An 18423-nucleotide genomic window follows, 5' to 3' on the forward strand; every position below is an offset into this window, starting at 1 on the left:
GGCCATCTGTTTTCAATTCTCTTCTTCACTTACTCTGCTCCAGCCATAGCTCTCACTTTGTCCCACATGGAGGCCAAGATCATTTCTGCACTGGAAACTTTGCACATGCTCTTTCTGCTGCCTGGAATAATTCATTCTGTCCTGTCGTCATTCAGGACTCACTTTAGTTGTCACACCCTCTTTGAGGACTTTCTTGATGAACCACCCACACCTCACACTTCCATCAGACCACCAGTATTCTATCACATTATCCTAAGTTCTTGGCTACAAGCAACAGAAATCAACTGACTAGTTAAATATGCATACTAAAGGAGAGTAGGTGGCCCACAAAACTTTGAAGGATCCAGGTGACCAGGCTTTGAGATGACTCATCCAGGAACTAGTCCAGTAGAAGCTGGTCTGTCACTCCTGACACAGACACCACAGCTTACATCCCAACACCACTGACTCTGGACACTTGACTCGCCCCAGAACTGCTGCCTCCATTGCCTTAGGCAATCAGGTGGCTGCTGCCATAACTGCCATTGTCAATATCACATATACTATTGTCCTCCTCTCATCATGACACTAGCTTCTGTTTGAAAGTCTGGGTAGGTGCCTCTGATTGGAGGAACCCAGGTATGTGCTGTCTCAGCTGCAAAGGTGGCTGGGAAAGTATCGGGCAATTTCACCTTCTATAGCAGGATATGGGCTTGCCTCATAAGATAGAAAATGCCATAAATACGAGAAGGGAGTTCAGATGCCAGGCCACAGATATGAAATCTGTGTCACATCCTTTTTTTTTATAGCACTTATAATTATCTGAAGCCATTTGCTTTCCCCTGCTTTTTTCAGCAGTCTCTCTCACTAGAATGGAAGTTCCATGAAAGCAGAGACCTGGTCTGCTTGTTCACCACTGTATCTCTGGCAACTTCAATGGTGCCTAGCTCATTAAGCATTAATTGAATGAAGGCGGGCTGAGGGCCCGAAGGAGTAAAAATTTGTGTCAAATAAGTAGAGTTTCAAGAAAGAGAGAATAGTCTTATGTCAAATGTGACAAGATGGTCCCATAAGACTAGGATTGACGATTGACCAGTGACATATGGATTTGTTAATTTTAGGGAGTTATTAGTAACTCAGTCAAGAGCAGTTTCAGAGGAGTGGTGACCAGAAACTGTAATGCAGTGGGTTGAGTGAAAAAATGGTGGCAGCAGGGAAAGCTGAAATGATTTTCTTCTGGTATATACAAACAAATGGGGAAATTGTATTATGATTTATCGTCTTCAATATTTTCAGTTTCTATTTCCTGGGATTAAACCAAAGGCCATGTTGGGTGCAAGCTGCAAGAAAAGGAAAGAGCATGAGTCTAGGAGGGTGACAGACATGGGCTTGAATCAAAACTGCCAACTTCTAAGTAAGACCAATGCCTAAGCAAGTTACCTCTGCAGCTTTGTTTCCTTGTCTGTAAAAATGGAGATAATTCTCTTTTTATAAATATAAAATTAGTGTGATGTGAAAGCAGACAGTAGATACAGCATAATGTTTGCTCTGCTTCTTTCTTCCTCCAGTCTTAGCTATTCCATCACCAGATTCCCAGACAATCAAAGACCCCAGCTCTTCCTGCACATTGAAAAGGATTTTGGGGGGATCTGTCCAGCTGCGACTGAACTCCTCTTTGGGTCCTAACATCCGAGGAATTGAGTGGAATTGGAATTCTGAGGATGATGAGAAACCACAGCTGCTGGTGTCCTGGAGGCCTCATACCCCTAATCCTGATTGGTAAGACCTTGAAGAAAAACACAAGCACAGATTCAACGTAACAGAGATGGCTTTCCTGAGCATCAGGAATCTCACTCTGGAAATGAGTGGACTGTATACAGCGAAAATCAAATTCCACTCAGGAAAATCCCAGGAGGAAGTCTTTAGACTCTGTTTATATGGTAAGGTATGGGACCATGCCCCAAGCAGGCATTCCAACAACCACTTTATCTAAAGTAAGTTAGAAATCAGGTTTCCTTAAAAATAAAAAATTTTTTTTAAAAACTCTTTTTTAGGAGTTTTTACATCTCTTCTGATGCCCTAAAAATAAAACTAAATTTTAAAAATTATGTCTTAGGAAAAACTAGCTACAATTTCTTAATTTCTTACAATTTCTTTTTGTTTGTTTGAAAATATTTATAACAGGAACAGAAAGAGGCTTAAGCTTCATCACCTTCCAGTTAATCCACCCCTAGCAGAACCATGGCAAGGCCTGACCACCACCATCCTCCCCTCCTGGGCTGGGCCCTCATCCAAATCTCACTGCCCACTCTCGGGGCCCACACACAAAGCTGGCAGAGGGAAGGTACAGGGTACAGGGTGGGTTCCAGAGCTACACATCTCATGAGAGGCTGCGCAAAAAAGTTGTAAAGCAGAGGTATCACTTGAGAGCCCCCAGCAACCCCGGGAGTATAAAAGTAGAGAGCCCCACCCACAAATATCAAAACAACTCTTCTTGGCTTTACTCTAAGGCGGCCGTGACCGCGGGTCAGAGCAATCTTCAGCCATGAAGCTAATAGCCAGAGCCGGGTCCCTCTCGAGATTTTATTCCCTCAAAGTTGCTCCCAAAGCTAAAGCCACAACTGCCCCTGCAGGAGCGCCTTCACATCCTCAGGACCTTGAGTTTACCAAATTACCAAATGGTCTAGTGATTGCTTCTCTCGAAAACTATGCTCCTGCATCAAGAATTGGTTTGTTCATTAAAGCAGGCAGCAGATATGAGGACTCCAACAATTTAGGAACCTCTCATTTGCTTGTCTTGCCTCCAGTTTGACTACAAAAGGAGCTTCATCTTTCAAAATAACCCGTGGAATTGAAGCAGTTGGTGGCAAATTAAGTGTGATTTCAACAAGGGAAAACATGGCTTATAATGTGGAATGCCTGCGGGATGATGTTGATAGTCTAATGGAGTTCCTGCTCAATGTCACCACAGCACCAGAATTTCATCGCTGGGAGGTAGCTGCCCTTCAGTCTCAGCTAAGGATTGACAAAGCTGTGGCTTTTCAGAATCCACAGGCTCACGTCATTGAAAATTTGCATGCTGCAGCTTACCGAAATGCCTTGGCTAATTCCTTATATTGTCCTGATTATAGGATTGGAAAAGTGACACCAGATGAGTTACATGACTATGTACAGAATCATTTTACAAGTGCAAGAATGGCTTTGATTGGACTTGGTGTGAGTCATCCTGTTCTAAAGCAAGTTGCTGAACAGTTTCTCAACATGGGGGGTGGGCTTGGTTTATCTGGTGCAAAGACCAAGTACCATGGAGGTGAAATTCGAGAACAGAATGGAGACAGTCTCGTCCATGCTGCTCTTGTAGCAGAAAGTGCTGCTGCAGGAAGTGCAGAAGCAAATGCGTTTAGTGTTCTCCAGCATGTCCTCGGTGCTGGACCACATGTTAAGAGGGGCAGCAATGCCACCAGCTCTCTATACCAAGCTGTTGCCAAGGGAATTCACCAGCCATTTGACGTTTCCGCTTTTAATGCCAGTTACTCAGATTCTGGACTCTTTGGGATTTACACTATCTCGCAGGCTGCAGCTGCTGGAGATGTTATCAAGGCTGCCTATAACCAAGTAAAAACAGTTGCTCAAGGAAACCTTTCTAATACAGATGTCCAAGATGCCAAGAACAAGCTGAAAGCTGGGTACCTAACGTCAGTGGAGTCTTCTGAGGGTTTCCTGGATGAAGTTGGGTCCCAGGCTCTAGTTGCTGGTTCATATGTGCCGCCATCCACAGTCCTTCAGCAGATTGACTCAGTAGCTGACGCTGATGTCATAAATGCTGCAAAGAAGTTTGTTTCTGGCCGGAAGTCAATGGCAGCAAGTGGAAATTTGGGGCATACACCTTTCGTTGATGAGTTGTAGTACTGAAACACGTATTTCAGGAAAGAGCTGAACATTTTCTGAGCCCAGAGCAGCAAGTATATGAAAGTGAAAAGTCTCTAATGTAACCTTTATCTTTTTTTCCAATGAGATGAAATATCATAAAGCATAAATGCAGGTAATTGTTCCCAGCTGACCTAAAGTCAATAAAACATTCTGTTTTAAAAAAAATCTTCTTTCAATTGTAAAATACTACAAAGTTGATTATTAGAAATACACAATTGTATCAGAAATATCCTTCACCAGTTGGTTCAAAAACTGATTTAAAAAATTCTTAAGTGACAAAACACTTGGCAAAACCAAAACAACAAAACTGGATGAAGAAATAACACTAAGTAGGAGACTGAATGTTAGAACTAGTCATTAGGTAAAATGCTTTTAAACCAGTTGATCTGAAGTCCAGCTGGAGAGATTAGGGTGAAACTCTGTCCTAGACACAAGTCAGAGATACAGAAAGAGACCCAGCCCCTGTCCCGTTCCATCACCTCTGCTTGGGCTATCACAGCAGCCTCCTAACTGGCTTCCCTGCCTCTGGTCTCTTCTCCCTTCCAAATTATCCTCCATGAAGCTGATATCTTGATCTTTTTTATTTCTATTTTTTAAAGTTATTACACTTTTTTTTAATTTTATTTATTTATTTATGACTGTGTTGGGTCTTCATTTCTGTGCGAGGGCTTTCTCTAGTTGTGGCGAGCAGGGGCCAGTCTTCATCGCGGTGCGCGGGCCTCTCACTATCGCGGCCTCTCTTGTTGCGGAGCACAGGCTCCAGAGGCGCAGACTCAGTAGTTGTGGCTCAGGGCCTAGCCGCTCTGCGGCATGTGGGACCTTCCCAGACCAGGGCTCGAACCCGTGTCCGCTGCATTGGCAGGCAGATTCCCAACCACTGCGCCACCAGGGAAGCCCTAGATCTTTTTTAAATGCAGTGCTCTTCCTGTTATTTATCTGCTTGAAACCAAACAATGTTCCCTGTTCCCAGCCCCCACAGGATAGATGGCACTCAGGAAAAGAAGTTTAACTCCGCACAGGATCAGGTCCTTGGCGGCTTCTTCAGCCTTGCTTCCTGACACTTTCCTCCATGTTCCATGCTCCAAATTTTCCACCCTTCACCTCGCCACCTGGCCCCTTCCTTCTTGACATATGGTGGTGGCTCTCCAGGGAATATCCATATCCCACACATTCCCTGCATACTTCACCTAGTGGCAGCAGGGGTGGGGTGAGGGTCTCTAACATAGGAGATTGGAAAGCTTTTAAGAAGAGGCTGGGTTAACTATCCAAGCTGGGGTTTCCTGTCGGTAAAGGATGGAGAACATATCAGCTGCCTCCCTGGCCTCCAGCTTCTAATTCCTGAACTTGTCTCTCTCTCCTCCTTGGCTGATAAATTCCTGGCATAATTTTCTGAGTAACATCCTACCAATACAGTCTCATCCTATCTCTTTTGACAGCAAAAAATGAAAGCCTACTCAAATTAGATCAATAAAGAGTGTTTTCATGATAAAGATACATAGGTCTCTAGGAGGGAGACCAATAAAGGAGGTCCTCTGGCCCTCATACTCACAGGAACTGGAAAGCTGAAGGGCACTCTCTTCTATCTGTCAGGGACCATGTGCTCTCTCATCTTTTTTTCCAGTGTTTCTCTCTCCCTTTCCTATCAGCTTTATTCTCCTGGGCTTCTCCACGTGGTTAGGAGTATGGCCTTGTACAGCTATGGATCCCACTCAGCCAGAGAGCAAAGGGAGCTTCCTGGCTCACTCCACATGGAAAATTCTAGGGAGGGCACTTTCTGTTTGGGCTTGGGTCACAAGATAACCCCTAGATGGGTCACTGGCCAGGGAAATAACATATTCTGATTGTCAATGCCTGGGACTTGTAACCAGGGTCAGGGTGATTTGACTAACAAATCATACCAAAACCACAAGGCTGGAACAAAAGAAGAGTTGCTAGAAAAAGTACAAGTGCTACTAGCTGGTTTCCCTTTGTCTTGCTTTCCATTTTCTGATAATCCACCAGTGCCCATATTAAATCCTCCAACAATTCTTGTTCACACCCCACCGCCTGCAGCACTAAGTACTCATCCCAGCATTAGAGATCCTCCATCAATTGACACCAGTGTTCCAGCCTTGTTTCTGGCCAAACACACTGTTCCTCAAATATAGCCTTTCTCTCTCTGTTGCCTCATGGCTTTCAGAACTTCCATGTCCTATAAAGGATTTTCTGATCCCTGTTGAATGAGTGTTTCCATTTTGAAGTCTGAAAGTTCTTTTTCCTAATTCTTTTATGGGTAATGTTTCTCTCTGCCTTGGACTACAGTTATTTGCATGTGGTCTGCTGTCCACTTGAGAGCAGGGTCCATACCCTACTCTTCTTGGCATCTGCCCAGTGTTCTACACAGCTCCCAGGAGGCATTCAGGAAGTATTCTTTTAACCAAATAGATTTAAGCAATTTTTTAAGGCTACCTACAGAAATGCACCTAATTTTTCCAGGGTTTTTTTTAAATAAATGTATTTATTTTATTTTTGGCTGTGTTGGGTCTTCGTTGCTGCATGTGAGCTTTCTTTAGTTGTGGCGAGCAGGGGCTACTCTTTGTTGCAGTGCGCGGGCTTCTCATTGTGGTGGCTTCTCTTGTTGTGGAGCACAGGCTCTAGGCGCATGGGCTTCAGTAGTTGTGGTGTGCAGGCTCAATAGTTGTGGCTCACAGGCTCTAGAGTACAGGCTCAGTAGTTGTGGCACATGGGCCTAGTTGCTCCATGGCATGCGGGGTCTTCCTGGACCAGGGATTGAACCTGTGTCCCCTGCACTGGCAGGCGGATTCTTAACCACTGCGCCACCAGGGAAGTCTGATTTCTAGGAATTTTTATTATTCAAGCCTGATTAATATTCCTTTACCTATTGAAAAGAGCTTAATAAAAATTCATAAAAACCACTTGCTGAGTGAATACTTTAAATGCCTAAGAGCATACACTTCCTAAACACCTGTCTGTGCTTCATGACACTTTGTAATAGACATTCCATTTGGTTTTATATTTAAATTATCTGTTCATTAAATCAGATCTTTTAAAGAAGTGATGTAAAAATATCATTTTCCCCAGATGAATGTGCAATGAGTCTTGGGAAGGGCCCACAAATTTGTATTTTCAACAACTGCCCCAGATCAAGGGTTGGCAAACTGTAGCCACTGGTAAATCCAGCCCAATGTCTGATTTTATTAATAAAGTTTTATTGGAACACAGCCACATCCATTCTTTCACATGTTGTATTCAGCTGCTTTCTCCCCATAATGGCAAAGTTGCGTAGTTGTGACAGAGACCACCTGTCATATTTACCATCTGATCTTTTACCCTTTGCTTACCCCTGCCCTAGATGACTCTACTGACACAGCTAGTCCATGTAACTTTATAGGGTTATTATGAGGATTAGATTAGTTAATGTAAAGCCTTAGGAGCTATGCCTGGAAATCTATACCTGCTCAGTAAATGCTAGGTATGGCTTTCTTTTCATCTGCTAGTGGTGTAAATTACATTAATAAATTTCCTAATTATACTATCCTTGCATCCCTATAATAAACCCAGCTCGATCATGATGTATTGTATGATTATATTTGCTAATATTTAATTTAGGAATTTTAAATTCTCTGTTTGTAACTGACATTAACCCATGGATTTGTGTGTTTTGTCTTGTTTTGGTTTTGGTATTCTTGTCTGATGTGAGTATTAAAGTTAAACTATACTTTCAGAATGACCTCAGAAATATTTTGCCTTTTTAAATTCTGGAACAGTGTATATAACACAGGAATTTTCTTTCTTTGGCCATTTGGTAGCACTCACCCCTAAAACCATATATACTTCATGACCTTTGTAAGGACAGATCTTTGGCCACGTTTCTAATTTCTTCTAAGACTGTGGGTGTATTCAGGTTTGCTGCCACTTCTTAATAGGATTTTGATCATTTACACGTTCCTAGAAAAACATTATTTCACTTATATTTCCAAATATATTGACATGCAGTTGTACATAGTGTTTTCTTATAATTTTTAGTATCTTCTCATCTGTAGTTATGCCCGATTCTCATTCTTAGTGACATTTACTTATAGCTTTAATTTTTTAGTCAGACATCAGTATTTTTTCTTTTGATTGGCCTTTTTCTTAATCAACTTTGATTTTGCTGATCAAATCTTTTTTATTGTTATCTATGCACATAAGTCAGGGATATGTTTGACAGCAATTAGCATTAAACTTGATTTTTAAAGGCTTAAGCAAATGAGGATTTATTTTAGGTCCATCTGCTGTAGTAAACTCATCTATTGTAGTAATAGTGAATTTGATTTATACATTTCCAAACCATGTGGTTAGGTACATAGTAATCTAAAATATCTCTGTTTGACCTGCTTAATGTTTTTTATATCAAATTTTATTTGGTCTGTAGTGACTATTGCCACACCTGCAATCATTTTGTTGACATTTTCCACATCTACTGTTTTTCATCTCTTTCTTTTTAATCTTTTTGTTTCATTAGGTAATGTAAATAGCATACAGCTGGTTTTACCTAATCTGGGTCTTGGTTTTTTAATAGGGGGATATAACGCATTCAAATGCATTTTAATTTTTTACATGTATGGACCTACTCCAGACATCCTATTTAATGCTTTTTATCACCTTTTTCTCTTTCTCTTTTTTTTTGCCTTTTGTTTAATTAATACAGTTTTCCTTGATCCAAACTTCTCTAGTAGTTAGGAAATTATACAACATTGTACTTTTATCCCACTGATGACTAAACTTACATTTTTACTTCAGCATTTAAAGATAATCAGTATGTTTTTATTCCTTGAACAAAACAAGAATGTTATCATGTTTTTACACTGTATTCTCAATGCCTCACATGTTTTATTTATTATATATACAATAATATATGGTGATCATATATATTATCATGTATATATATAATTATATAATTATCATATACATCATGATAATTTAGTTATCTAGACTTAACTGAGCATGGAAGAGACTCAACCATCGGTCTGTGGGCTGGGAATCAGAACCTCTTAGTCCAGGGAGAGTAGGTTCCTTCCCCAGGCCTATAGTTAGAAACCTACACAGATGCATCACATAGGTGAGAGAGGTGATATACTTGGATGAGTCTCTAAGCCTGAAGCTCAGTTCCTCTTCTGTCCCGTCTCACCCCAGAGCATATCCCCCACCCCAGATCCAGATTCATTCATCATCTAACACATCAGGCTGGTGCAACGTCAGTCTAGAGTGTGGGGCCCCAGAAAACACAGGGAACCCGACAGTGAGCTGGCTGAGCCAGGGCCTCCCCAGGGAGCTGGAGCAGAGAGGGACACTGGGGCCAGCCCCCAGCTCCCGGAACCTGAGCCTGAGCCTGCCCCTCCACTACTTCAACAGCCGCCTCACCTGTGTGGTCAGCAGCCCTGAGGATGAGAAGAACGCAGCCTTACACCTGGAGGACATCTGTCCATGGAAGGGTGAGTGTCATCTGCTAGGAAGGTGATGAAAATGGGCCAGCTGAGACCAGGGGAGGGCAAGGACTCGGGAGTGACAGTGTAAGTGGGGAACATTTTAAGGCAGTTTATGTGCTACAGCCAAAAGGTCCCCACCTCAGTGAATGACCACAGACTCATTATAGTCTTCAAACCTGCAAGTCCAGAAGTTGGACCAATATATGGAGACTAATGGATCACCAGAACATAAATGTGGGACTGGCTTGTGTGCACCCCCTTTCCCAGCATCAAGGAGCCTGGGGGGCTGAATTACACATAAGAATCCAAGCAGGGGAGGAGAAGGATTTGAGGAGTAAGGACTGAGGAACTCAGGGCACCCTGCCCCCAGCCCTGGAATGCTCCCGTGCCCCAGACTCTGGCCCCAACCATGGATGGCGGCACTTGCATAGCACATTCAGGTTGATAGATGCCCGTTTTTTGCTGCATACCAGACTTGCCCTTTCAAAGGGTGGCTACCACCTCTGAGTACATGAACCACAGTTCAGCCCTCCTCTGAGCAGTGTGAGCACCTGTGGTCACTACACCCAGTTACCACCCTTCCCCCATCAGCCTGGAGCATCACCTCGGCTACATAAAGGGACTGTACTGGGTAGGTTACGGGGGTGGGAACGCTTACGAAGGAGCTTCAGGCCCTGGCGTCATAAAATACCAAATCCCCTACTATCCTGAGGGCTACAGAGCAGGAACAACTGATGTTAAAAAGGAGGTGTAATTACCAGTTCAGCTGCCCCATCCCACCAATGCCTTCCTGACCTCTGCTTGCTCAGGTGGGGCTCTCATCTGAACAGTCTTTCTCTCATTTCTTCATTCACTCAGCATTCAACCCTCACACTGAGTGCCTACTAGGTGCTGGTGATGGGGGAAAGGCTCAGTGAAAAATAAGATAAGCCCCTGCCCTCAAGGAACTTACTGCAGTGGGGCCTTCACCACACACTGGCTGTGTGACCCTGGACAACTTACTTAATTTTTGTAGCTTTTCCTTAATATGGATAATAATTGTATCTACTTCATAGGGCTGTTGTGATAATGAAAAGAAATAATCTACATAGAGCTATCAACACAGTACATGACACATAATATGTCAGTAATTATCAGGAAATAGCTCAAAGAAGGGGAGGAGTAAATTTCTAAACATAAAAGCAGATGTTAAATGCTAAAGTTGGAGCAAATGAAAAATATATGGTTTGGGTATGAAAGAAAGAAGGAAGGGAGGGAGGGAGGGAGGGAGAAAGGATGGAAGGAAGAAAAAAGTTAAGTAACTGCTGCCCGAGTTGAGAAAGGCATCACAGATAAGGGAACACTTGAGATGGGCCTTGAAGGATGAATAGGAGTTTTCTTGTGGCATAATGGAAAAGACATCCCAAACAGAGAAAAGGACATTCCCTGAGGTCTGGTGACCCCAGAGTTTTTTATCCCTTCCTCCTCTTAGAATGTATTTTTCTTCTGGGAGTCTGAGAAGAGAAAAGAGGCAGGCTGAGGGGATGAGCAATGGCACATGCAGCTAATGGGAGCCTCCGAGTTTCCTGTGCAGAAATGGGACAGAGAGCCTGGTGAAGAAACATTAAAGTAACAGTGGCTAGTGTGTAGAGAGACTAGAAAGGAGGAAACCTGTCAGGGTTGCATCAAGGATGTACACTTGGGATACAGGCTCTAAGCCAGGGTGGGCCCACCTCCTCCCAACTGCCTACCCAAGAGGCCTGACTGAGGCAGATCTGACACTAGGCTTTGACTCCAGGTTCTCTTCAGACCAAATGGCTTTGGAGAGGCATCCTTCTCATGGTTCTGACGGTGAGCCTAGTGGCTGGAGCATGGATCTGGTTGAGAAAGAAGATGCAGACTGGGAGAGGCAGGTGCTGGGTAGACCCTGAGGGGAGCCCTGGGATGGGGGTGCATCTGGGGGAAAGGAGTAGATGGAGACCCCAGGGAAGGTGGCAGGGCAATGATCAGATAGAGGCTCACTAACCTCTCATGTGAATCATTCCTGGTAGAAGCCTGAGGTAGTGCAATGCTGGGGGTGGGAGCTGTATGCATGCCCAGAAAGGAAGGGTGGAGGAAGGCAGGGACAGGACAGGGGTCTGGGACCTGATCCTATGAACCAGAGAGCAATGGTTGCTCTCACCCAAGGGCTGATGAGGGGTCACCTCGAGTTCCATCCATTCTCATTAGCATCTGCTATATACAGGTGGGTCCACTCTCCTGTCAGTGGTGCCAGGCTCAGCAGCTACTCCCCAGGCCCTTCTCACAGTGGAATCTGTTAACCTTCATACTGGTGTAGCCAACAGCCATGACCCTCCCTATGAAGAGATCAGCTTCCTGAGACACCCTAAGGTGGGTCTAAGGGAATCCAATTAGTGTCAACTGACATGTGCTCAGAGACAGTGAGTCCTGGGAAGTCCAGAGTATTCTGCTTCCCATCAAGTTCTGGGTCCAGTCCTTGCTTTGGACAATATGGTTGCTGTACCTGGGTGCCCACAACATGCTGGGAGCTGAGGGGCAAAGAGAAGAAACCACTGATGGGGAACCTACCCCACTCATACATCCACAGCCTCATCAGATCCTTGCTACCACCCAAGGAAGAGGGATGGCAAAGTGCAAGAAGCAAAAGTGTAAATGGCCAGGTGTCTGGTAGACCCTGCCATCTATACAAGACCCAAGGAAATAAAAGTAGGGCACACTAGCAGGGTCTGGATATAGGGCAAACCCAAGAATCTGAGAAGCATCAGGAAAGGCCCGTTTCCTCCTCCCTCCTTCCTGAAGTCTCTCTCCCTCTTACCTGCCTGAGATCCTGCTATTAATACCACCTCTTTGCGTAAAGGTTTTGATACCTCTGCTGATGAGATGTCCCTGGGAGAGCATCTCCTATGGCTGTTTGCCCTTAGTTGGAAATTGGTGCTATGGTCACAGATGGAATGATTTCACCAGGGGGGAAGACCAGGAGACAGGACTCGCAGGAGGAGGAGAGGACACCTAAGGGACTTCCCAGAAGCAATGGTTCTCAAATGGAGCTCGCATCGGGAACGCCTGAAGGGCTTGGTAAGACAAACTTTGCTGGGCCCACTCTCGGAGTTTTTGATTCGGTGGGTCTAAGGCAGACCTGAGAACTTGCATTTCTAACAAGTTTCCAAGTGACGCTGATACTGCTGGTCCCACCCATTGAGAACTGCTGGGCTAAAATGGTGAGCAGAGGAGAAGCAAGTAGAGCTGCTGTCAGGATGTCCAGGAGTAGCCAGTGGCCAGGTCCTCTCCTCTCTCATCCTTGACTTCCCTAAAGAGGGGACAATGCTAGATCACTGCTCCACAAAACATCAGGACCCAGTCCAGTCCCAGCAGGTTATAGTGGGGGAAAGTGAGACACAGAGGGAACACTTGGACTTATCAGAGAGCCATGGCAAGCACAAGACAGGATAGGGGTGTCCTAATTCCCAGCCTAGTGTTCCGTGCACTGTCCCCAACTGCCTCAGTGCCTGCCACACTGTGACTTCCCATGTCAGTCCCTCTCAGTTATGTCCCTATCTAACCTGGGCCTCAGGGGGACTCAGGAAATAGTTCATTGTTACCCAAACCCTAATACCCCTACCAGAGAAGCACAGGAGGGGAGCAATATGTGGCTTTGGGATAGAGAAACAGATCAGGCAACATCTGACCCAGACACGCAACATCTGACCCAGATACACAACCTTGTCCTGAAGCCCCTGCCACATCAGTCCCTGCCCTCGGGGAGCTCTCAGTCTGATGGAGAAAATAAATTCCCTACAAGGAGACAGGGAGTTAAGTGCAGAAATGGATGTGAGGCCCAGCTCTGACACAGATTTTTTTTAATTGAAGTATAGTTGATTTACAATGTTGTGTTAGCTTCTGTTGTACAGCCAAGTGATTCAGATATAGATATATAGATTTAGATATAGATGATATAGAGATAGAGATATAGATATAGATATAGGTATAGATATAGACAGAGACAGTGATAGAGATAGAGATAGAGATAGATTCTTTTTCCGATTCTTTTCCATTATGGTTTATTACAGGATATTGAATACAGTCCCCTGTGCTATACAGTAGGACCTTGTTGTTTATCCATTCTATGTATAGTAGTTTGTATCTGTTAATCCCAAATGCCTAATTTATCCCTCCCCCACCCCCTTTTCCCTTTGGTAACCATAAATTTGTTTTCTATGTCTGTGAGTCTGTTTCTATATCAAAAAATAAGTTTGTGACACAGACTTCTTGATTAACCCTAGAAAATCAACTTTCCTCCCTGTGCCTCAGTTTCTTCTTTCATAAAATAAGGATTACAATAATAATAACTTACATTTATCTGATGCTTTTCAGTTTTTCAAAGCACTTTTGCAACGAGAGCAGTCAAGGTGATTTACAAATTTGTTCATCAAATATTTGTTGAGTGTCTACTGTGTTCCCTGAATTGTTCTGATCTGGGCTATAGAAGTCTACAAAACAGGAAGAGTCCTTGGCGTCACAGAATATACATTCTAGATTGAGGAAGGGGAGAATGACGAATCAGTAAGCAAACTATGAAGTGCTGGACGATGGTAAGTGTTATGAGAAAATAAAGCAGAAAAGAGAGATGCGTGGGTGCAATTTTAATTAATTTTAATTAAGGCTGTAAGGGGAAACCTCACAAAGAAGAGAGACCCTGAAAGGGATGAGGGAGTGAGCAAAGTGGAAGTCTTAGAGTGGGGAGAGAGAGGTAGCATCCTGGGTAGAAGACAAAGCAGTGCAAAGATTCTGCAGTGTTCAAGAGAGAGGTCTGAGCTGAAGCTATATTTTGGGGAGTTATCAGTTTTGAGAGCCAGAATTACCTAGTTGAGGACAGGAAGCTCATGAAGAGATGTAGCTTGACTGCCCCATCTGCCTAATGCTTAGAAATTGACCAAGACCACTCCTGGTGGTGACTCTGCTACTCAAATAACCAAATATGAGAAGCAAACCCTTCACCCTTCAGCCACACTTCTGACCTGTGAGCCACTTGACCCCGTCAGGGAACACTCATGGCCAGGCAGGACCTGCACAGGGGTGGTTGGGGGAGGAAGATGATTCCTTGGAACAGGCTGGGTCCTGGGGGCCCTGAGAAGGATGGGCCTTGGGTGGAGGACCTTCAGGATTTCACAGCCCAGCTCACTACACGTGAATAGAGAGAAGAATGGCCCTTGACTGTGGAAAAAAGAGACCTGCAGATACAAGATTCAGGGCCAGCTGTGTTGTAGAGGAGAGGGGGTGGAAAGGGAAGGAAACATTTTTTTGAGCTCTGTCACCTACTAGGCTTAATTCTAAGCACAGGAAATGTACTGTCTAGGTTCTCAAAATTCAATTAATTCACAGGCTTTTTTATTTTTATTCAATAATACATGCCTGCAGTACAAAAGTCAAAAGGCATGTCTTGTTGAAATGATAATGCTTCATAATTTTGCTGCTATTAAAATAAGGTCTTCTTCCCAGTGAGTATTCTAACTCGTTGATTAAAATAATACATGCAAAATGTATATTAAGCCATGTTACTAAATTTCTCTACTGTTTGGAACAGTTTTTCATTTGATCCCTTTGAATTTGGGGGTAAATAAAAATATTAACAACAAGTGATTATAATTTTTGCTTCCTTCTTTCCAGTTTTTATGCTTTATTCCTTTCTCTTATCTAATTGAATTCGCTAATACTTCCAAAACCATGTTAAATAATGATGATAAAGAATATCCTTGTATTGTTCCTAACTTTAATGTAAATGCTCCCAGTGTTTCTCCATTAAGCATGATGTTCTTTTTTTGGTTAAGGCATATGGTTGTATCATGTTAAGAAAGTATGTATTTATTCCTATTTTATTGAGAGTTTTACCAAGAGTAAAATGGTCAATTTTATTGTTTCCTTTTTAACATCTGTGAACAAAGCATATGGTTTTCTTTTTTATCCACTAATAATACATTAATAGATGTCTTAATATGGAACTATTCTTCCATTATTAGAATAAATCTCAGTTGGTGTATTATTCTTTAAATATACTACTGTTTGATAATATTTTTACTTGGGATTTTTGCATCATTATTTATAAATGAAATTCTTCTGTACTACTTTTTATGCTTTACTTCGTCAGTTTGGTATTTGTGTCATGCTTATCAGAGATCCCTTTTATTTTCATTTCTTGTAATAATTCAATTAAAATTCACTTTATAGTAAAAAAAAGATTCCTTTTAAGAAAATAATTCTCATTACTGAATGTTGATTTAATTTTTATTATGTTACTTAAAGATGTATAAACATGAAACTATGTATTAATGTCTGGTGCTTATAGCTTTTATATTATAAACAAAAAATGTATATAAAGTAAATAAATGCAAAGCAACAAAATAATGAAGCAATGATTATTTGAACATATTCAAACATGCAACTTTAATGTAATGTGATGAATGTTTTTGTTTTGCTGAAACTAAACCATCGGTGTTGGTATTAAGAGAAAAAACTGCAGGCTCACATCAGGCTCTGTATTTAATTTGTTTTTTTTAACTTCAATACAAAGAATGCTAGTTCACATACATTTATTGTACCAATACTTGATTAAAGTCTTTGTTTACCAGAACCTCATCTTAACCAAAACTCTGCCAGGTGACAATGATAGATCTGTAGAAGTGCTTTATTCATCTGAAAAAAAATTAACATGACAACATTATTAAAGTCTTCATTCAACACATATCTATCTACTTGCCACTGGAATCATAGAACAAGAACGTTCTTCATTGGGTATTTGCACCTGTAGTGGGTACTTACAACATTACTGCTAATGAACTTTTATAAGTTGGTGCCACAAAGATAGAATCCCATACCTCAGCTTACAAGTCAGATACGCCCCTGACAGCTATAGGGCAGGAATTTTTGAATGTGACAAGCCTTTTGGAGAGGTGCTAAGGGGCAGAAGGGAGCCAATTTGTCAGACGCCAATTTAGTGAATGTTCAAGTCATCAAAATTATCAAATCTATCCATTTACCAGAAACTCCTTTTTTTTAAACTATGTGTAAAACTTAAAGCAATTCATATTGGATAAAATGGTTTAACACCTTTCAAAGATTTCTGTCATTTTGGTTGACAGGTTTCATTATTTCTTCCTAAGAGCACCTAAAGCAATGTTCCATGTCTCTCTACCCGGCTCCCTGCTGGAGACAGAAAGAGAAGTCAGTTCACAACACAGCCTGAGAGGGGAGACTGGGAGGCAGAGAGAGGGGCCTGAGGCCAGGGAGGCAGTCTGAAGCCAGATCCCAGGGGTCTTTGCTCCCCGAAGTCCTCACAGGTTGTGGAAATCCATCTGACTCAAGGTATTGTAAATTTTATCAATAACTGATAGAAATAAATATTTTATAAATTTATCAAATTCAGCAAATTGGTTGTTCAGTGGTTTACCCATTTAGAAAATGTAAATGTGTAAACTGTCTTTCAGCAAACTGGTTTTAGCTGAATTAACCTTTGGGTGAACGTAAGTGAGCCTTACAGCTTAATGGCTAAGAAATTAGGCTTTGGGGCCCAGCTGCCCGTGTCAAACCCTCAGTCCACTTACCCGCTGCAAACTCTTGAGCAGGGCCTTGACCTCCCAGTGCCTCCCTCTCCTCAGCTGTAAGAGTGCAGTAGTCAGGGGCTTCCTTCACAGAGCTGTCGGCAGAGTCACTGAGTCAACACACTCACAGCACTCAGAGCGGTGTCGGCATCAAAAGCACAGGCTATTATTGTCGCTCTGCCCTGTCCTGCCTGATGGCTGGTCCTGCCACCTGTCTCCTGCACATAAACCATGCACCAGGTGGTCCCCATCAGGATGATGCTCTGTGCCGTTACCTGGTCCCCCTGTGAAGATGCTGTAACACAAAAGCAAACGCAGCCCTGAAAATGCCTTTGTTATAAGGTGGGCACCTGTAGGATCCAAATATGCACATAATGAATTACCAGATTATTAACTGTCAGATTATTATTGAAATGAAAGCATGAAATGTAAACATTCTAACAGAGCACCTGCAGGACCCCGAGACTACAAAGCACACCAGTTTGAGAAACACCATTCCAGGAGCCATGGACCCAGATGGGAAAGGCAGCAGACAAAGGGGCAGGAGGGGTGAGGGGACGGAAAGTTCATGAACCACACGATGCCACACCACATGGCCGGCCCAGTCAGAAGGGGTGGAGGGGAAGGAAGTGGAATCCCACAGGGCGCTCCTCGTGGAACAGGAAGACCCCACTCAGAGGAGACTGTTTCTCTGTGACTTTCACAGAACTGGAGCCGGTGGAGCAGACAGGGCTCTCCAGCCCCCATTGCCCAGAGCCCAGGCTCTCTTCCCAGCCTCCCCAGGCAGCTGTGAGACCGAGCAAAGAATACAAGGCATTACATCTAGTTCTCTAACTCATGTGCTCAGACTTCAGGGTCCTGACAGAAAGCAAAGTCAAAAAGAATCCAAATACACAGGTTTGCTGAGCCAAATAGCAGAACAAATAGAAAGACTCCAATCAAAGATGAAAAAGCAGAAAAAAAAACTAACAGAGACCTACCCAAATATTTGGTCCTCCAGAATAAAGGAAAGAAACAGCAGTGTGCAAAAGATTGATGAAACCAGAGGTGAAAGCTGAATTAAAATATCAGAATATGAAGGGGGTTGGAGGATGGAGCAGCACATCAAATAACTGAGGAGAAAATTAATTCTTTTGCAGAACTTAAAATACAAAGAACAGAATCAACACTACAGAAAACTCCATCAGTGATGGGAAACACGATGAGAAAATCACATAGAAGACCAGAGGGAAGCAATTAGAGCAAAATGGACCGACAATGGGGACCAAACATGTAGATAACTAGTTCCCCAAAGAAGACACAGAAGGAACGGAGAAATAAAATACTGTGATCAACAGCATCCACTTCCTCCCCCAGAGCCTCCCCTCTTCTTACTAACAGAGCCCTGACTGGCTCTGCTGTCAAGACGAGATACCTGGATCCGGGATGTAGGTGGGGACATCCCCTGCTCTCTG

At 43.1% G+C, this 18423-nt stretch overlaps 1 protein-coding gene across 1 annotated transcript; it reads left to right on the forward strand.

The window, feature by feature from the left end:
* Positions 1 to 2482: 2482 nt before the first annotated feature.
* Positions 2483 to 4061, forward strand: LOC102985816 (cytochrome b-c1 complex subunit 2, mitochondrial-like). Its single transcript, XM_055083946.1, is given in 2 exon segments — positions 2483 to 2771; positions 2774 to 4061. Coding segments are annotated over 2 exon segments (1359 nt in total). The 5' UTR covers positions 2483 to 2524; the 3' UTR covers positions 3886 to 4061.
* The last annotated feature ends 14362 nt before the right edge of the window (positions 4062 to 18423 follow it).

This window comes from Physeter macrocephalus, chromosome 4 (assembly GCF_002837175.3).
Source record: "Physeter macrocephalus isolate SW-GA chromosome 4, ASM283717v5, whole genome shotgun sequence".
Lineage (NCBI taxonomy): Eukaryota > Metazoa > Chordata > Mammalia > Artiodactyla > Physeteridae > Physeter > Physeter macrocephalus.